The 20,493-nt window shown below is 60.8% G+C and overlaps 1 protein-coding gene across 8 annotated transcripts in view; it reads right to left on the bottom strand.

Moving 5' to 3' along the window:
• Positions 1-1,991: 1,991 nt before the first annotated feature.
• The window catches only part of IQCE (IQ motif containing E), a 44,092-nt gene continuing 25,590 nt past the window's right edge, over positions 1,992-20,493 (bottom strand). For 5 of the 8 annotated variants that reach the window (XM_070460534.1, XM_070460531.1, XM_070460526.1 and 2 more), the window contains 11 exons: positions 19,278-19,441; positions 18,154-18,212; positions 17,364-17,542; positions 15,629-15,733; positions 14,433-14,523; positions 13,420-13,590; positions 12,152-12,175; positions 11,000-11,110; positions 10,238-10,359; positions 9,194-9,294; positions 1,992-4,801 (listed from right to left, as the gene is read on the bottom strand). In XM_070460534.1, the coding sequence (XP_070316635.1) occupies positions 4,674-4,801; positions 9,194-9,294; positions 10,238-10,359; positions 11,000-11,110; positions 12,152-12,175; positions 13,420-13,590; positions 14,433-14,523; positions 15,629-15,733; positions 17,364-17,542; positions 18,154-18,212; positions 19,278-19,441 (1,255 nt within the window). In that variant the 3' untranslated portion in view covers positions 1,992-4,673. The other 3 variants (XM_070460528.1, XM_070460527.1, XM_070460529.1) reach the window with 3 other exon arrangements.

Genomic DNA, 20,493 nt, shown 5'->3' with positions numbered 1-20,493 from the left:
GTTAGCTTTTGACAATTTCATCCACACCTAAAGAAAGTGTCGCAACTTTCAGGTTGTTTTTTATTTTTGTGGGCGCCTCTGGAGACGTGGAGGAGCTTCACACGTACAACTCACAGAGGCGCAAATTTAGCGTGTGTGTGTGTGTGTGGGGGGGGGTCCGTCCGTGCGTGTGTGTTCACACTGCCTGTGTGGTTGTGGTGGTGCGTGGGGAGCACAGCATCGTCAGGAGCTGGGCGGTGCCCCGGGGTCCGAGGGGCACCTGGGCGCTCACCAAGCTGCAGAGCAGACGCGGGGGCCTCAGAGGAGCTGCCGCTGGGGTCTGGTGACTGTGGAGGGTGAGGGGGCTGGGGACACGGCGGTGGGGGACGCCTGGTTCTGGCCCCAAGAACCGAGTGGCTGTGATTCCCAGGTGGGGCCGCTGGTGGGGGCCAGGTTAGGGACAAAGGAAAGTCAGTGCTGGGCTAAGCCAAGTTTGGGGCACCGAAGAGGCATGTGTGCCAACATCCACGTCCACATCGAGGGTCCTGGGTGTTGAGGTCAGAGTCCCGTGGACACCCACGTCTGACCGACAAGCGGAGGAAGGGTCAGTACAGCCCAGGGTGCCCGGGAAGGGGCCCCTGGGTCCCCAGCTGCAGAGACAGGGGCCATCCCCACGCTGAGCAGGACACCCTCTGAGACGGACGACAGTGGACGAGGCTCTGTGAGCAGGGATGTTTCCACGCACTGCGCCCACGGCCCCCCACCCCCAGGCTGCCAGCTCTCACCCTCCAAGCCAGGCCGGAAGGAAAGGGCCGGGAGGCGGCCTAAATGGGAGCCGGGAGCCCTGGCACACACTGGACCTGCTGCTTTGAATCCTGGCTGTTCTGGGCTTCATTAACGAATAGCTCAGGGGCACCCCGTCTCCCTATTCAGAAGGGACACGGCACCATGGAAACGTCCCCCAGGGCCCCAGGCAGGACCGTCTAATGGGGCCGCCTTCCGAGCTGGGGCTCCTGACAGGACGGGAGACGCTGGCCAGAGGCCACGAGCTGGTGACCGAGCAGAGAAGCAAGGGCCCCTTCCTCACCCTGGTGTCCACGTTCTGGACCCAACGGCAGCTGAAAGAAACCAGGGGTTTGCGTTCCGACATTTCCTCTCTCTGTTCCTCTGCGACTTTGAGGAATCTTGTATTTAAAATCATCCTGGCGGGGGCCGGCGGGTTACAGTCAGCCCGCAGCCTCTAGCGAGGCTCAGGTGCTCCTTGGCAGACCAGGATGGGACCACCTCAAAGGCGTGAAGAGAGAGTTCTGTATCTGTGTGCACACGCGCGTGTCCATGGGTTCACACCGCGGGCCGCCTCTCTTCCTGGTGGGGGGGCATACTCCACTCTCCTCCCACCAGCTCCCCTCAAGGCCGCCTCTCTGCTGCTGGACCCCAGCTTCACGGAAGAGCGGGTGCAGCAGGCCCGTGGGCTGAGGTCTGGCGAGCCCTGCTCTCCTCTGTTGGAGCCTCCGGAGGCCCAGCCTGCTCCTCTGAGACCACCGAGTCTCCCAAATGAACTGCTGGCCCACAGGGCACAGGGCCAGGGTGGCCTGCTCGGGAGCCAACGACCCAGCCGGGAAGGGCTTCAGACGGGTCCAGGGCCCGGCAAGCCGCTGCGAGCAAGCCAGACACGCAGGCGCCCCTCGCGCTGCGACTTCCCGCGAAATGTTGGAAAACGGCGATTGTTCTAGAAGTCAACTTTTTGAGGGGTCGTTGGCATCTGTGTGATTCCTAAGTAAATTATTCCTCCCCTGGCAAAAATTAAATAGACTGAGGGGGAGAAAACCCCCTCATTTTTACATTGTGATGCTCACGCCCTCGCTCACGAACAATGAAAAATCCGAGGACGGGTGCCTGAGCGCGTGCACGGCAGGAAGCTGACTGCGGGGCCCCCACCCCCAAGCCTGCTCCGTGCCCAGAAGCCCAGGAGCCTCGGCGACTGCACCCCCAGCATTAAAAAGCCACAGGTCTGCAGGCAGTCCAGACAGAGACCCGCCAAAGAACTTTTATTTACAGAAGCCGACACAGCGCAGAGGGAAACCCGATCCCTTCCAAAGGGTTCACGGATAAGTTACGCGTAAGGTCTGGAAACTCCTACACGCAGGTGACGACACCCCTCCCACGGAAGCCACCTGCTGGCGTCTCCCTGCGATTCCCTGACACCGTGAGACCGCAGGCCCTGGAGGCTTGCCTGGCTCTATCAGCTGCTGACAGACCCCTGGGGGCTCGGGGAGGCCCACCCCCGCCCCCCGAGTTCTGGGGCAGCAGTGGGCGGGTGTGTACGCCCACCCTCTGGTCCTCAGAACTTCTGAGAGCAAACACAGCTTCCCAGACCACAGGAGGGATTGAACTGGTTTAGGTGGGTTCTCGCGGAATTTAATATTCAGACCTCGAGGGTGACCGTGGCCTTCCCAGGGGGTCTTTGCTTCTCGAGAAGGAAGGGGGGCTCTGCAGCTCTGGCCCGGTCAGTCTGCGCTGCTGCCCCTCCCCAGAGGGTCTTTGCTTCTCGAGAAGGAAGGGGGGCTCTGCAGCTCTGGCCTGGTCAGCCTGCGCTGCTGCCCCTCTCCCAGCGCACCTGGTCTTCATGCTGGGACCAGCGCTCCGGTCTGTCTGCGGGGCGGCCTGCTGGGGCAGTGCCAGGCATGCGGGCACCGCAGGGGGCGGCCCTCTAGCCCAGGCCCTGCTTCTGTGCTGCTCCTCAGGCCCCAGAACCTCAGCCCGAGCCCCGGGCCCTGCAAGCCCGCCGGGGGGCTTGCATTCCCAGGGTGACAGATCCGTGCGGTGTCAGAGGGCCGCAGCCTTGCGGTCAGCCGTTTACGGACGTGGCTTCAAGACTCTACATTTCCTACACCAACATTGCCGGACTCAAGGAGCACAGGCAGACAGATCTGCACGTTTACAGCCCTCGGGGGCATTCTCTCGGAAAACTCAGGTTTGGGGGCTGACTTCCCCCAGCTCTGCCGATGGCTGCCCTGCTGCACACGGCCTTGTCTTCAGGCCCCGGGGCGTCCTGAAGGTGATCTCTCTGCTGCAGGGCTCAGAGCCCTGGGCTCCTAAGAGTAAGGACTGAAGCTGAAATGCCCGGTTTTGAGTGAGCGCTGGGGAGCAGGACCCCTGGGGACGTGCAGGCCCGGGGACACTGCCCCCACCACCTCTGGGCGCCTCCTACAGGCCTCAGCTGAGCCGGCACCCAGAGCAGGAGTGGACCCAGTGGACGAAACAGGGCAGAGGTCAGCCTGAATCCCCACTTGAGCAATCAGTCCGGTGGGGGAAACAGAAGGAAAACAGAGAATTGGCGGCTCCCAGGTCAAATAAAGAAAAAAATAACTCAAGCCTGGTCCCCAGCTGGAGTTTTCTCCAAGTGACTGTATGAACAGCACCTAAGTGGTGAAGGGGGCCGGGGGTCCCCCGAGTGACTCGGGGTGGATGGGGCTGGGTCGGGAGCTTGCCCTGCACATGAGCCACAACCACAGAGTTCGTTGGGCCACACACCTCGTCGGTGCTGGAGCCAGAAGCTTCTGACCACCGTGAGGAGGGCCCGAGGGTTTCCTGAGAGGAGGACGCGTCTGAGCCGAGCCCCCGAGGTTCAATACCTGAAGCTGTCGGGGGGTGGGGGGTACACTGGGGGTCGCCGGGGACTAGACTGTGCCCCGTGAGCAGGCCCCTGGGTGCAGCTGAGAGCCGGCTTTGTGCCACCAACCCTCCGTGAGCTGTGCGGCCCGCCCCGGGAGAGGGCATGGGTTTGCGGGGACGGCTGGGCAGCAGCGCTGGGTGTGGCGGGCCCATCAGCCAGGGCTGATCTCCCAGACGGGAAGCAGACCCGAGCTCCTGAAAGGCCCTCAGTCCGGGCTGCGGCCCGTGGGAGCGGGGTCTGCATGCGGCGGGGGCGCAGGGCAGCCCCACAGAGAACACAGCCCCTGCCGCTGGGCTTGGGGACAGCAAGCCCCCTGCAGCAGCTGTGTGCTTCAGAAGCGCCTTGATGCTGCTTCTGTGACTGTAATTCGGTATTTTTTAAGGCTTAATCCACTCGGTGACCAATCTAGCCCCCAACCCCTGACTAGGGTCAGTTCCCCAAGGGGTAGGGAAGGCGGCAGAAGGAAGGTCTGTGTCAGAGTGCAAGGCACACGAGCCATCTGCGGGCCCTGATGTCGCCAGCGTCTCTGAACCTCATTCTGTCTCAGGACGGAGACTTTCCCCGACCGTGGGCCTGTCTCCTGCTCACTCGCTCTTCCAAGAGGCACAGCAGGCGCGTCCAGCTTGACCCGCTGGTGGGGCTGCCCCGAGGGTGATGGAGTCGCGGCGTTGGTGCCGTCCGGGTCTCGGCTACAAGGGCCCAAAGGGGCTGTGCGGACCATCTCTGCTGGCTCCCCGCGGCCCTCCGGTCCGGGGAGCAAGTCTGTGGGCTCCGAGGACCACCACAGAGGGGCAGCCGGGGGTCGGAACGGGGTGACCCTTTCACAAAGGTAAAGGAAAAGAAAGGCCTCGGGTTCCTTCAACAAACAAGCAACGGGGCAAGCGAGGAGGCAGGCCAGGCCGAGGCGTCCAGCAGGCAGCGTTCTTTTCCTAACAAGATACATTGCTCCAATCTCAGGGCCTGTCCTCTGAGCCCAGCCTCCCTGACCAGCATCGCGGCGTGCAGGCGAGCCCGGGGCCTAGCGCGGGGAGGCGCTCTTCCTCGTGGGCAGAGACGGCGCTAACACGATCTCGTCCGAGTCGTCGGAGTTCACGTCCTCCACGGGTGCGGGCGCCGTGGGCTGCAGCCCAGAGACGGGGGGCTCCGCTGTAACAGAGATGGGGGGCGTCACGGCCACGCTCGGGGCTCCGGGCGGACGACCAGCCTGCTCCCCGCCGCACAGCCACCCCTGGAGACAGGGGGCTCCGCTGAAACAAAGACGGGGGGGGCGTCACGGCCACACTCGGGGCCCCGGGCAGACGACCGGCTGAAACAGAGATGGGGGGCCACACTCGGGGCCCCGGGGCCAGAAGACCTGCCCACTTCCCACCGCACAGCCAGGCCCTCGTGCTCAGCGCCAGCAGGTTGGTAAGAAAGGGAGGGGGCCCGGGGCTGTGGCGGGAATTCTCCTGGAGTCGCCCTGATGGCAGAGTCCAGGGGTCTGGCGGCCGGTAGCCCCAGCGTCCACGGGAGGACACACGCCCGGAGGCGGAAGGGGAGGGACTGGACGGGAGACCTGGGGACCACTGTGACCATCCACTCTTTTTCCCACATGCATCTAAGCTCTCTATCCCCCAACTGAGGCGAGGTTGGGGCACCGCCTGCGGACCACCCTGCAGACCACCTCCAGCCTCCGTGGCCCCTGGACAGGGAGCGAGGGAGGGGCCGGGGCGCCCAGTCCCCGAGGACGGCCTTGCTCTCACTGCTCCACAGAGTGGAATAAAAGAGGCGCCGATCCCGATCTGAGATAAAAGGGGAGGAAATTATGACCCAGCCGCTGTGCACATTGTGTGACCGGGCCAGCTTTTTCTCTGTAACTTCCAAGAAAATGATTAAACTGGAAGCTTCTGAAATTAAAAACATCAGTTTTCAAGGTTATCTTCAGTTATTTTCCTTTAAAAATACTCTTAACAATCAGATCAGAGAAGGGCTCGCTGACCAGTTTTCACAGAGACCGCTTCCTTGTGTGAGCAGGAGGCCAGACAGAGACCTCCGAAGGCGCCCTTCAGGCAGGAGGGCGAGTGGCCGCTTCAGAATGACCCACGTTTAACGAGAGGAGGAAAAGGTGGCACGAACAGACACTTCAGCCCTGATCGAAGACTCTAAAGGTCATCCAGCGTGGGGTCTGCTGACGTCAGAGTGAAGCTGGTTTTCGGAGGAAGACGGGCAGGCCTGGGGAGCTTGGTGAGTGGAGGCCTGGGAGGGAATGTCCAAGTGGGCAGTGTGCTGACTCTGACACAGCTAGGGGCGTGATTGACCTGGACAGAGGACGACTTCAAACCGGGGCTTCCAGGTCGGTGAGGATGGCTTTCTTCTCTCTCCTTGCTATTCCTTGGAACTCTGCCTTCAAATGGGTATATCGTTCCTTTTCTCCTTTATCTTTAGCTTCCCTTCTTTTCTCAGCTATTTGTAAGGCCTCCTCAGACACCGTTTTTGCCTTTTTGCATTTCTTTTTCTTGGGGATGGTCTTGATCCCTGCCTCCTGTACAAATGTCACAAACCTCCATCCATAGTTCATCAGGCACTCTGTCTATCAGATCAAACCCCTTGAATCTATTTGTCACTTCCTCTGTATAATCATAGGGGGTTTGATTTAGGTCATACCTGAATGCTCTAGTGGTTTTCCCTACTCTCTTCAGTTTTAGTCTGAATTTGGCAACAAGGAGTTCATGATCTGAGCCACAGTCAGCTCCCGGTCTTGTTTTTCGCTGACTGTATAGAGCTTCTCCACCTTTGGCTGCAAAGAATATAATCAGTCTGATTTCAGTGTTGATCATCTGGTGATGTCCACGCGTAGTCTTCGCGTGTGTTGCTGGAAGAGGGTGTTTGCTGTGACCAGTGCGTTCTCTTGGCAAAACTCTGTTAGCCTTTGACCTGCTTTGTTTTGTTACTCGAAGGCCAAATTTCCTGTCACTCCAGGTATCTCTTGACTTCCTACTTTTGCATTCTAGTGCCCTATAATGAAAAGGAGATCTTTTTTGGGTGTTAGTTCTAGAAGGCTGTAGATTCTCCAAGCCAGGCTTCAACAGTACATGAAAGGTGATCTTCCAAATGTTCAAGCTGAATTTAGAAAAGGCAGAGGAACCAGAGATCAAATTCCCAACATCCATTGGATCATCGAAAAAGCAAGAGAGTTCTAGAAAAACATCTATTTCTGCTTTTTTGACTACACCAAAGCCTTTGACTGCGTGGATCACAACAGACTGTGGAAAATTTTTCAAGAGATGGGAATACCAGACCACCTGACCTTCCTCCTGAGGAATCTGTATGCAGGTCAAAAAGCAACAGTTAGAACTGGACATGGAACAACAGACTGGTTCTAAATTGGGAAAAGAGTGGGTCAAGGCTGTATATTGTCACCCTGCTTATTTAACTTAATATTCAGAGTACATCATTTGAAATGTCAGGCTGGATGAAGCACAAGCTGGAATCAAGATTGCTGGGAGAAATATCAATAACCTCAGATATGCAGATGACACCACTCTTATGGCAGAAAATGAAGAAGAACTAAAGAGCCTCTTGATGAAAGTGAAAGAGGATAGTGAAAAAATTGGCTTAAAGTTCAGCATTCAGAAAACGAAGATCATGGCATCTGGTCCCATCAGTTCATGGCAAATAGATGGCAAAACAATGGAAACAGTGACAGACTTAATTGTTTTGGGCTCCAAAATCACTGCAGGTGGTGCCTGCAGCATGAAATTAAAAGACGCTTGCCCCTTGGAAGAAAAGCTATGACCAACCTAGACAGTATATTAAAAAGCAGAGATATTACTTGGCCAACAAAGGTCCGTCTAGTCAAAGCTATGGTTTTTCCAGTGGTCACGTATGAATGTGAGAGTTGGACGGTGAAGAAAGCTGAGCGTCGAAGAATTGATGCTTTTGAACTGTGGTGTTGGAGAAGACTCTTGAGAGTCCTTGGACTGCAAGGAGATCCAACCAGTCCATCCTAAAAGAGATCAGTCCTGGGTGTTCATTGGAAGGACTGATGCTGAAGCTGAAACTCCAATCCTCTGGCCACCTGATTCGATGAATTGACTCACTGGAAAAGACCCTGATGCTGGGAAAGATTGAAGGCAGGAGGAGAAGGGGATGACAGAGGATGAGATGGCTGGATGGAATCACTGACTGGACATGAGTTTGCGTAAACTCCGGAGTTGGTGATGGACAGGAAGGCCTGGCGTGCTGCAGTCCATGGGGTTGCAAAGAGCTGGACATGACTGAGCGATTGACCTGAACTGAACTACTTCCAGGTCAGATGAGCCTGGAAGGCCAGGGGACTCGGCCACGGGACCCCATGCTCACCGGAGCAGGGTGGCGGCCTCGGTGCTCTGTTCTCTGGAGCTGGCCCCTTGGCGGTCTCCCTGCTGCCCCCCTCGCTGTCTCCCTGCCCTGAAATGGCACGCAGACGGAGGCTCTCATCTGCACAGACTCGTCTTCCCACCCGTCTTGTTCAGAAACGCCACTGCATTTGTAGCTTTTCCTTGACAGGAAGCACCCTTCCCCTTCCTGCACCCACCTTCCCCGACTCCATCTTTGTGATCTCAGGGCTCGGTCTTGAAAGCCCATCTTGGGAGGTGCCCACCTGCAGGCCTTGCTCACGAGCCACGCTGAGGACTGTGCTTTTGGTCTAGTGACCACTCCGACACCCAAACACCACCTCTGCCCATCTCTGGCCTCACGGTAAAAGCAAGGACAGACGGAGGCTCCCAGTTACAGGAGGGAAGGGCCTGCAGGACAGTCAGAATCAGTTTTGGGGCTGAAAGCGACTGGCAAGGGGTCTCGCCCCGGCCTCTGTCTGACACTGGAGGGGCCGGGCCTGCGAGGACCTGAGTGCAGAGCGGGGCAGAGCTGGGGGCAGGCCTCTCCTCGGGCGGCCGTCCCGCCGGTCCAGGGGTTTCTGCACTGACAGCTGGCTGGTCTTAAGGAGGCAGAAAAGGAAACAGTTTTACTTAAAACCAAGAAACAGGAAAGACACTGGCCCAAAGGAGGGAAACCATCTCACTCTGGTTACGGCTGAGTCGCTTCAGTCGTGTCCGACTCTGCGACCCCACAGACGGCAGCCCACCAGGCTCCCCCGTCCCCAGGATTCTCCAGGCAAGAACACTGGAGTGGGTTGCCATTTCCTTCTCCAGGGCATGAAAGTGAAAAGTGAAAATGAAGTCGCTCAGTTGTGTCCGACTCAGCGACCCCATGGACTGCAGCCGACCAGGCTCCTCCATCCATGGGATTTTCCAGGCAAGAGTACCTGAGTGGGTTGCCATTGCCTTCTCCGCACTCTGGTTAGAGCTGAGAATAAAAATCAAAGCCACGAAGCTCGGACTGCACGGCCGGCTGTCACCGACCCTGGGCCAGGCTCCAGACCCAGCTCACAGGTCGCCGCGCGTGACCAGCCCCCTGACGCGACTACGCGGCCTGGCTCCCGGGAGGCTGGCAGCTCTTTCGGCATCAACCTCAGAAGGCCAGCTGCCCTCGTGTGAAACCCAAATGAAATGCACTTACCGGGAGCGGCCGCAGGGCGGGGTGGAGAGGAGGGGGCCCTGGGGGGCGGCCAGGCTGGCCTTTCGGGAACCGTGGCAGTGGTGGGTCCGGGACCAGGAGCGCTGGGGAGAGAGAGACGCCTGCCAGCTCGGACCAGCCCCAGGCCAGCAGCTGGGGGTCCAGCGCCGCGGCCAGCACAGCTGGCTGGCACCCAGCGGGCCCAGGTCCTGAGAGGGGGGCTGCGGGGGGCCTCAGGCATGCCCCCCACTTCCCAGCCTGGGCCCCGACCCGAGCTCGGCCCCTGGCCTGCTGTCAATGCCACTCGCTCTGAGCCTTGCAGCGGCGGGTCCAGCAGGAAGGGAGCTGTGGACAACGGTGAGGGTGGACGCGGGGCGGCTCTGACGCCACCCATGGCTTCCTGAGCACGGCTCAGGCCACGGTCTCCTCCAGGACGGGGCAGGGTCTCAGGACAGGCCGCAGCCAGTCTGCAAACCAGTGGCTCCCAGAGCCGCACGGAATCTAATGCTTCCAGTGGGAGGAAACGGTTCCAGGAAGGCCTCCTCCGGGGACGGGATCCTGGGGCCCCCAGCAGTGAGAGGGCCCCTCACCCTGTGCTTCCCTGGAGGGCAGCCTCCCCGTGGTGTCCGGGCACAGAGGCCTGCAGGGGGACCGGCCTGTGCCGCCCTGGAGGGCAGCCTCCCCGTGGTGTCCGGGCACAGAGGCCTGCGGGGGGGACCGGCCTGTGCCGCCCTGGAGGGCAGCCTCCCCGTGGTGTCTGGGCACAGAGGCCTGTGGGGGGACCGGCCTGTGCCGCCCTGGAGGGCAGCCTCCCCGTGGTGTCCGGGCACAGAGGCCTGCGGGGGGACCGGCCTGTGCCGCCCTGGAGGGCAGCCTCCCCGTGGTGTCCGGGCACAGAGGCCTGCGGGGGGACCGGCCTGTGCCGCCCTGGAGGGCAGCCTCCCCGTGGTGTCCGGGCACAGAGGCCTGCAGGGGGACCGGCCTGTGCTTCCCTGGAGGGCAGCCTCCCCGTGGTGTCCGGGCACAGGGGCCTGTGGGGGGACCAACCTGTACCTGGCTCGGGCTAGGTGTGCCCGGAAGGCAGACTGGATGATGGTGACGGCCTCCTCCTGCCACGAGTCTCCCTCGGCCTGGACAGCGGGGCTCGGGACGCGGGGCTTGGACGAGTCCTGGGGCGCAGTGACGGGGGGAGAGAACCATCTGAGATCCCGGCCCCCTCCCACGTGGTGAGGGCTGTCATCCCTGACCCTCAACGCAATCTGATTCAGGAGGTTCCCCTCGTTACCATCTCATCAGCATTTTCCTAACCGAGGTTAATTCTTAAGACTCTAGAGAGCCTTAAAATTAATGTCTTGTGGTTCACAGGGTGGGGGGTGCTGGGGGTGCTCCTACCCCAGTTTAAGCCTGTCTTGACCCTGCAGTGGAGACAGTACTCCACGTCCCAGCGCCTCCACACAGCTCATCCTGCTAGGTGCCCGGGGGAAGGGCCAGGGGCACATCCAGGGCAAGGCAGGATGCCGGGGCCTGGAGACACCACTCTTGCCCTGTTTTGTTTTTTGGATGTGGACCAATTTTAAAGTCTTTATTGAATCCGTTACAATACTGCTTCTGTTTTCCGTGTTTTGGCCACAAGACATGGGGGGGGGTCTCATTTCTCAGACCAGCGATTGAACCTGCATCCCCGGCTTTGGAAGGTGGCGTCTTAACCACAGGACCGCCAGGGAGGTCCCAGCGCCTGTCGGTGGATGGAGTGTGAGGCGAGATGGCGAGAGAGAGAGGACTCAGGTCCAAGTGTGGCCCCGAGGGTACCTGGGGGGGTGGGCTCGGCACCCTGGGGGGTTCCGAGATACACGCTCTGCCGGACAACAGCCTCGCCCGAGCTCGATGCCCCCGGAAAGCCGCCTGCAGCACGGTAGCCGCCTGGCAAGAGAGAGACAGACAGACAGAGGTCAGTTTCCCTGAAGACGGGAGGGTCCCGAAGGAGGGGCCCCGACAGCAGAGAAGACGCCTCGCTTCCTCCTGCCCTGAGGCTCCTGCTCCCTCACTCGCCAGGGGCCTCCCCCAGCCGGAAACACGCTCATCCTCCAGGGAGAACCGGCCCGGACGCCGGATCCCACGGTAGAGCGAATCCTGGAATACAAACTAATCGTCAGCTAAAGGCTCTCCTGTTTCACCGCTAAAGTGAATCCATACTGTACACCCAGTTATGTTTGCATGCCGAGGTAGCTATTCCATTTCGTATACTTTATTCTGTGTGCATCTTCGCGGTCGAGCGGGGCAGCGCATGCCCTCACACCACCGCCAAGGGGTCACTCATCCTTTAACCTCGCCCTTGAGCGCTTCTCCCGAGCAACTTGGGACGCTCTGTAAGCTCTGGGACGAGTGGGCTGGGTTTCAGGCGCGGCGCTGTCATTCCGAGGCTCCTGCTTCCAGCCCCGGTCAGCAACAGCACAGCCCGAGGACGGGCCTGCAGCCCTTGTGAGGCTCGGGAGAGCGGCAGCCTCCGTGCCTGCGTCCCGGGCACACCCCGGCTCTCCCCTTCCCGGCGGGCTCCACTCATGACAGCTCTGCCCGGGTGCCCTTCCTCTCCTCCTCAAGGCCCCCTGCAGGGACGCCCCGGCTGGGCAGGCAGGACCGGAGGCCCCACGGCGCGGGGGGCGCGCCCTGGACCCACCTTCCAGCCTCGGCTGGCCTGCCTTACTGTCGGTGTTCCGCGGGCCCTCAGCTTGCGGACGCAGGACTGAGGTCCGCACGAGTGTGCTGAGAGAACGCTGTGAGTGAGATGGGAGCGTGAAATCAGCCTGCACCAACTGGATGCTGACAGCACTCAAGTGTTTCAACTCGGTGTTGGGGTCTGGTCTGATTTCATGAAGACGGGGACCCCCTCCCCCATACCCCATAGGCAGTGGAACCAAAGTAAAAACATATGTTTTGGAAATGGGTGAAATAAAACTTGCTTACTTCATCCAGAAGAGCCCTTTCTTTCTGAAATAGAGAGAAAAGTGATGAGTTAACATGAGGGTGAGTTTTTTCACAGTGCCGTGTCTGTTTCTTGACCCCACCCTTCCCCCATCCCCACCAAGGTGCCAGCCTCCCTGACTCCCTGGGAGCCAGACACGCCTGCAACAGCAAGGGCAAAGTGGGCAGCCATGGTCAGGATGGCAAATCACTGCGGAAAACGCGGCCTGGTGGGGGCGTCTGCCATGAAGTGACTCACGGGGACCTGCTGTGACGGGGCTCTCTGAGGCTCTGGACGAGGGAGCCCCCACAGTTAGAGCCGCCCTAGCACAGGCTGCCCTCTCTGGAGGACACGCTAACCCTAACCCATGCAGGCTCTGGGTCCCTGGTTTCCGAGCCTCAACAGTCTTCAGAATCTCAGGGGTAAATGTCTCAGGTGCGGCCACGGTCCTATGGTTTGCAGCATGTCCTTATTCAGAGAAGATACGCACGGAAGCCTCATAACATCTAAAACTTACTTGCAAATGATTCTAGGAAAAAAACAGCATGTGTGGAAAATAATTATGACTAAATGTTAACTCTTGTTGAATTGAGGTGGTGGGCAAGAATCAGTACATCACTGAATACACTGACTTCTTTCAACTTGCTGTGTTTTTACACTTCGATAATAACAGTTGGGAAGAAATGACGATAAGCCTCCACTGGCCACTTTCTGGAGCTAAGAGTTTATAATGTTCAGGCAAGCGGAGAACTCTGGTTTTGCTTGTCCGGCTGGGGGAATGGGGGCTGAGCTGCGTTTCATAAACTGGGGGCTCCTGTAGGGCGCTAGACCGTCAGAGAGCCCCTGCCCTCTCCGCGGGCCACGTGGGGGCTGAGGAGAAGACGCCCTCCAGGGCTCCGGTCCGCAGTCCAGGCTGCCCCCACTCGTGGGCATCAGCGTGGGCCCACAGCCCCTCTGGCCTGGCTGCCGCCTCCCCTCCAGAGCAGCCTCGCCCTGACCCTAACAAGATGCAGTCCTGGGAGCCCCGGGGAAGGTCAGGAACACACCTGGGGGAGAGGATGTGCCTGGAGCCAGGGACCCAGCCCGCCACAGCGCCAGCCCTCCAGGGGGGTGACAAAGCCTCCAGACCTGCCACTGCCCCCCCCAGCCCCCATGTGCCTCCAGGCACGCCTCCCTCCCGCCCCTCCACGCCTACACTCTGCCTCCCGACAGCGGAGGGACCCAGGAAGTGTCAGAGCGAGCGGGTGGAGCAGGGGCCCGGGCCGCTCACCTGGCGCTGGTAGCCCTTCCACCTGCGCTGCAGGACCCTGGCGGCCGCGTCTCTCCTCCGCTCTGAGCAGGTGGAGGGGGGCCGGGAGGAGCCCCCCTGGCTCTTGTCCGGCTCAGTGTCCGGCTGGGAGGGGCTGGCAGTGGGGCTGGGAGGCTGGGGTTCTTCCCGGGTCTGCAGGAAATTCAAGGTGAGGAGGATGAGCTCTGGGGGGGCGGGGTGGGCAGAGAAGACGCCCATCGGGTGGGCGGCGGCAGGTTACGAGGACACCGGAGACGCTTGTCAGACCAGACTCTCTAATTTAGAGGGGAAACTGTGTCCACACTGCTCAGCGGGCCAGATGACAGAAAGTCTGCAGAAACAACATCTCCACTAGTGCACAGGGTGAAACCCTACAGGCCTACGTGAGCCCTGTCAACTGGTGGGAGCATCTCCCATGAGGACGGGAGGCGGCTGGCCCCGTGGTATCACCAGGTGACTGAACGCCCTGTCCAGGCTCAGCGCATCCGTGCATCCGTGCACCAGTCATCTGCCTCTTGGGGGTCCTTTTACAGTCTTCCCTTCTAGGGTAGTGCTAGATCACGTAAGTAGGACTTTTGAGATAAAAGGCAAGATCCCTAGCTTGGTTTTTAAGGTGGAAAGAATTAAGAACTACTATCATGATCATAAAAATCACACTTATTTCTACTATTTTAGGGTCCACATTTATTATCTACAGGGACACCTCTCCGTAAACAGAAAAACATTTGGACTTTCTCAAGGGAAGACTGCAGGCTCTGTGCAGACCCGGGCTTCTCAGTGAAGTGGTAGGATGAACTGACCGTCAGTTAGTCCAGAAGCCCAGGACTCAATGCGCACCATTCACAGAAACCAACAGTGATGGTAAGACTGGACTGTCACCGCTGGCTTCGGGAGAAACCTCGGGTGTGGGAACAAGTGGAACCACGGCGCGTCAGCTCAGGGTCCCGCGCCGCCTCCCCGTGCTGGGCAGAAGGTGAAAACACAGGCAGCCTTACCTCGGGGGCCACCGCCACGGCCTCATCTTCCTCTTCCTTCTTCCTTCCTTCCAGTTCCCGAAACTTCCTGGTCAGCGCTTCAAGCTCCTCTCTAAGGAGAGAATGGGGAGGACCCCGTGCCTGCCGTGATGCTGTGTCAGCGTCTGCGTGTGACGACGGGGGGGCGGCCCACCGATCCACGTGGGCGCCCGGCCAGCACCTGATGCCCCGGGGACCACGCAGGAGACCCCCGGACCCCACGGCCACACATGGGAGGAGCTCAGGTGACCGACGACCAGGTGATAAACAGCGGGAACGGAGGGAGACACAACCCACGTCCTGGCCACAGATCTCAAAGGTAAAGTAAACACAGTTCTTCACCACGCACCCACCCATTCTGATTTAATTCTAAGCTTCTGACAAAATCTAGTCACGTTTATTCTGAAAATAATATTTTTTTGTTCCTTTCAGTAATCTGTGTCTTACTAATTATTCTGAGCACCAAATATTTCTGCTTGGATTTCTAATCTACTTTTGGGGGCCTTTGGTATTGAGATAAACTCAATTCTTTAAAGTACACAGTTTAAGTGGTTTTTCAGTCACAATGTTGTGCAAACATCATCACTGCCTAATTCCAGGACATTTCCGGCCCCTAGAAAGGAGCCCTTTCACCTGCCTGCCACTCCCCCACCCCCCCATCCAACCCCCCAGCAACCAGCATCCGCTGTCTTCTCAAGGAATCCACCCACTCTGGGTATTTCCGAATCAGTCTGTCTGAAAGCGACTCTGCCTGCCTCTTTCGCGGGCATGACGGTTCTGAGGCTGGCCCATGTTACAGCCGGGGTCGGGCCTCATTCCTCTCTAAGGATGTACTTCAGTGTTTTAATCTGATGAACATTTGCCTCGTTTCCACTTTTTGTCTCCTGGGTCTTATCCTGACCAGGGTGTGGAATCTGGGCATGTTCTGAGGCTGCCCAGGAGGATGTGCTGGAGGAGTGGGGTCGTGATGCCCAAGAGCCAACACCGGCCTGACCGTGAGGGGCCTCTCCCTGGAGGCAGCAGCAAGGCCATGAAAGACGGCAGGAGAGCCGTGTGATCAGGCTGCAGCGTCCCGAGAGCCGCTCTGGGCCGGGGGCAGTGGGGCGGGGCGGGGGCGTGCCTCGGGGGCAGGCAGGGACAGCCTGGCACCCGTGGCTTCCTGACACTCGCCCACTCACCTCAACACCTTCTCTCTCTCTCTTCTCTCCCTCTCTCCCTCCTTCACGCTTTCCAGCTCCTTCTCCAGCTCAGCCTTCGTTTGCAGCAGCTGCTTCACCTCCAAACTGAACGAGGAAGCAGAGACCTCTCAGCGTCATCGAAAGAGGTTCACAGAGACGGGGCCATCGGGGCAGGGGGCCGCTCGGGAAAACCAGCGGGCCCAGCCTCCTCGCTTCTGCAGAGACGAGGATGCAGATGGGCCCTTCCATGTAAGGAGCCGCCCGGGCCTCCTCCGCTCAGCACTTCACCTGGCGCCCGCCTGTGCCAGCGGCGGTCGGGAGCAGGGCGGCCGGATGAGGCGCAGGCCCTGCTCTCGCGGGCGGGCGTCACTGACCAGGGGACAGGCCTCAACCAACGGTCACACTGTTCGGTGACCGACCTGTACTGAGACGAGGGCTCCCGGGACTGGCAGTGGACTCAACAGAGGTGCAGCCTGAGCCAGGGACAGGGGGTCCCCCCGGCATTTCCCCCCAAGCTCTCACGTGCCCCACAGGTGACACGTGGCCAAGAACGTGGCTTCAAAACATTCCACTGCTCACTGAGGTGGTGACCTCACACGGATGAGATACACGCATGGGTCACGTCGTAAGGGCCCAGTGAGTAGAAGCTACTACTATGTCATGTGATGGCTGAGATCATCAGAGATGCTCTTCACTGTGCAAAAGAAAGTGAAAGTCGCTCAGTCGTGCGGGACTCTGCGACCCCGTGGACTATAAGGTCCATAGAGTTCTCCAGGCCAGAGTACTGGAGTGGGTAGCTGTTCCCTACTCCAGGGGATCTTCCCAACCCAGGGATCGAACCCAGATCTCCTGCATTGCAGGCGGATTCTTTACCAGCTGAGCCACAAGCAAAATGGCTCCCAGTGTTCATAAAGGACCTAGCACATGGATGCACTGTTAGACTTCCGCTGCAGGTGAAATGATTTGCCTTCTGCTGTTAACGGAAGACAAACGTGCCCGTGAATCGGGTGTGGCGGGTGGGGGGGGTCTCAGTAGACAAAGCTGGGTTCAGGAGATCTGGGCGGGGTGTGAGGGTTTCCGCCTCTACGCGGCCCTGTGTAGCGCTGGCTCCCCGGCCGGGCTCTGAGCAGCAGCGCCTCAGACCTGCGGCCGGAGAAGCCACAGGGGAACAGGAGACAGGCGTGTCTTCTGTGGGCTACAGACCCAGACGCGAGAGAGCAGAGAGGAAGTAAGCCCGACCTCGAGGCCCCGCCACCCACACGCTCACAGCCGCTCTGACAACTCCGTGCCCCTCAGCACCGGGGTCTCTTCTGACGCTGGGTTAGACGTCGTGAACAGAGCGCGGAGCCTTCAGACCCCGCGCGTGAGCTCTGACGGAGGGCCGGCATTGTACAGACCGATGAGAGTGCGTGCTTCTCTAAGAGAGAATCTGGAAAGCCCTCTGGGATTTTCTGTAAGATTTCAGTGGCACTGCCCACACGTTTGATGATGTAATAGGCCAGGGAGTGTCTCCTTGTACCACCGAAGTGTCCTCGCCTCATGGGCAAACCGTCAGAAGTTTAATAACCACGTACAAAGGCCTGTGTGACGGCTGCTACGCGCTGCGCCTCGCCAGACCCAGGAGCAGCTCCGCTGCAGCGACTGCACGGGTCAGTGGGCGCGGCCCCCCCAGCCCCCCCACCTCCCCCAGGAGGTGCGGTACCCCCGCCCCGCCCCGCCCGGAGCGGCCACCTACTCTCTCTCCTGCAGCTGGGTGTGCAGGGCGCTGCGCTCGCCCTTCAGGCTCTGCACCGCTCCACGCAGACGCTCGCTCTCCAGCAGGTGCAGCGTGGGGCTGGATGCCGAGGGGCTCAGGGAGGTCGACCTCACTCCCTCTGCAGCCTGGGGCTTGGGGCTTTCCATCGAACTGAGTTTCTGGAGGTGACACAGGCATCTGTTAGATGTTATTTCTGACTTTTACTTTCCTAGAAAAGAGACAACGGCCAGAGAGAACCTCCTCCCAGCGAGGGGGTGGGAAAAGCTCTGCATGTGACCCGAGAAGCCTGGGAATGCTGCCTGGGGACAGGGCAGCTCCGGAGTCCTGGGGGTGACGGCAGGGAGTGGCCCCCCCACCCCGTCACTCTCCCCCTCCCGAGTGGGAAGCGCGGAGACCCAGCCGGCTCGGGGCAGGCGCTGTAGCAGCTGGAGAAGGGGAGCCCAGTCTGCCCCTCCCTGCGCTCGCCTGCCCACTGTTCCCGGGACGTCTGCAAGGTTCTGTCCCATGCTGTTGCCTGGGAAGTGCTGCGGCGTGCTGTGTGACCACGCCTTGCTGCCTGTGACACGGGGACAGGCTTGACACGGCCAGGCATCTCATCTAGACCCTAAGAGTCTCTTCTGGTCAGCTCATCCTGTGCACAGCCGTCCCTGGGCACAGACGGCCCCCGCTATGTCCCGGGAGCGAGGCTCCTTCCGCCTGCTTCCTGGGAGCTGCTCCCTCGCACAGGCAGAGCCGGGCAGGGCCGGGCAGGTAGGGGCCCACCACTCACTTTCTCCAGCTCTGCGATCCGCCGGACCAGCCGGGGCTTGCTCCAGTCCGCGTAGCCTGCTGGGACAACGGGATTTGAGGGACACACCTCCACAGCCGTCGGACGGGCCCCTTCGGCCGGGACCTCCTGGCTGGGGCGTGGCCAGACGGCTCCCCTCCGGGGGCCCTAGTCCAGGACCCCTGGTTCCCCGCAGCTCTGCCGTGACTGCTGCCCCGTGCGACCCCTCCCAACTCCCCCCCCCCCCCCGCCGGGACGGCCCTGCTCCGGCTCGCCATCGAGCCCGCGGCCGACCCCAAGCCCACCTGGGCCCTCGTCCTCCGGGGCCCCTCCACCCGGCTCTGCGGGCGCTCGGTGCCCACTACCCACCCAGAGGCTCCGCTCCCCCCGCCCCTGCTTGTGGGCTGGGCATCTGTCCCCTGACCTGGTAAGCCCCGGGTTCATTTCTCCCTCCGGGGCCCTGCCCTGACTCACCCATGTGCCTGACCCCCATTGGGCCCTCGACCACAGCCGCAGCCTCCCCCCGTGTGCCCCTCTGTCCTGCTCAGACCAAGGCCATGACCCTGACCCCCCTCTGCCCACACGGGCTGCAGCCAGTCCTCACGTGCACGTGGAACATGGCCGCCTCCCGCCACCGCGGGGCCCCCGGGCCAGGCCCCAGCAGCCCCAAGAGGGCCCTGAGGAGTTCTGTCCTCGCGGCCCCCTTTCCTGCGTGGCCTCCACTCGGCACGGGAGCGGGGGGGCCTCTCCCCTCCGCGCAAGCCTGCTGCCTTCTGGGTGGCCTTCAAGGCCGTGTCCTCCGTCAGACCCCGCTTCCAGGGGCTGGGCTTGCTGGCTGCCGCACACTGCCAGGCCCACTTGGGGCTCTGTGCCCACTGCCCAGAGGGCCCTCCCGGCCGTGGGCATGGCTGCCCCCAGGCCCCTCATCTGCCCCTTCCCCAGTGCTATTACCACGGGCCGGCCCTCCCTCCCCCGCACGCGCCTCCACGGCTCTACCCGGGGTCCAGGACCACGCTTGGTGCACGGCAGGCTGGTGACACGGGGCAGCACTGCCCAGCGGGGTGGCCAGGCAGGAGGACAGGCCCAGCCTCTCCCGCGTGCCCTGCCCCCGGGGCCCGGACAGGTACCCGTGACCTTGGAGCTGGTGGGGGAGTTGCTGAGCACGCGGTCCAGGTCCTCCTTCAGGCTCTGGTTCTCCTCCAGGAGCTCCTGGACGCTCCGGGACAAGCTCAGCAGGGCACTGCCCATTTTCTTCTGCCTTTTAAGGCCCATTTTCTTCTCCGCCGGAGGCCTAGGAGCAACCAGACCCAGTGGGTAAGGCTCGGGTCCTGAGCTGGCCTAACGCACATCCCGAGTGAGGGCAGGCACATGGCGGCCTGGGCGCTCAGGGTGTCCTGAGCATGACGTGTGCAGTTCACGGCGAAGGCTGACTGCGAACCCCAGGCCAGCGGACTGTCACCCTGGACAGACGTCCACTCTTCTCACGGGCACGCCTGTGTAACAAGGACCGCGTCCAGCCGTCAGCGACAGAGCAGCGTCACCAGAAGCACCGTGGAGGGTCCCCGTCCCTCCTGCTCCGTCAGGCCTGTCCTTGGATGGCTGTTCTGATCGCGCCTCTGCCTCCATAAAGTCCAAAGCAAGGTCGATGCCGGGTGGTTACAGACTCCTCATTTGCAAAGTCGTCTGCTCGTTAAATTGTCTCTGTGAGACCTGGGCCGACGCCTGCAGTGTCTCGTGGTCCCCCCTGGCCACCCAGGGCGGAGGGGAGGAGGCTCTGCGTCTCAGGGAGCCCGCTCCCGGCGGGACAGGCGCAGCCGGCGTCTGCTCTCAGCAGGGTGGACCACAAGCTCTTCCACTTTTCGGGCTGACTTCACCACTTTCCCTGGCCCCCCGCAGCAGAGTCCATCATCGAGAGGAGCTGAGACGCGGCTCCGAGGGGGACCGCCTGTGCCAGGGCTTTGCTCAGGCTCGAGCCGTGGTGTGGCGGGTCGAGGTCTCAGGGCTCGTGAGCTAAGAGCAGGCACTAGGTGAGGCGCCTTTAGACAGAAACACGGGGAGGCGGGCTGCGTGCTGGCCAGCTGATGGGAAAGCTGACCAGAGGTGTCGGGATGGAGCCTGTGCTTCCCCAGGGGTGGCAGGCTGTCACTCGCCAGTTCAGACCCGAGGGCACATTACAGAACATAACGCCTGTAAGTCCTCTGGCCCCCTCTCCTGCCTCCCTTTAAGCTACTGGGGGAAGGAAAAGGGAAGACCGAGCCGCACATTGTGAAGGTTTAACTGCTGCTGCTGTTGTTTAGTCGCTCCGTTGCGTCTGACTCTCTGCGACCCCGTGGACTGCAGCCC

This window comes from Odocoileus virginianus, chromosome 33 (assembly GCF_023699985.2).
Source record: "Odocoileus virginianus isolate 20LAN1187 ecotype Illinois chromosome 33, Ovbor_1.2, whole genome shotgun sequence".
Taxonomy (NCBI): Eukaryota; Metazoa; Chordata; class Mammalia; order Artiodactyla; family Cervidae; genus Odocoileus; species Odocoileus virginianus.
The sequence above is the reverse complement of the archived record's forward strand: the minus strand, read 5'-3'. Positions and strand labels throughout refer to the sequence as shown.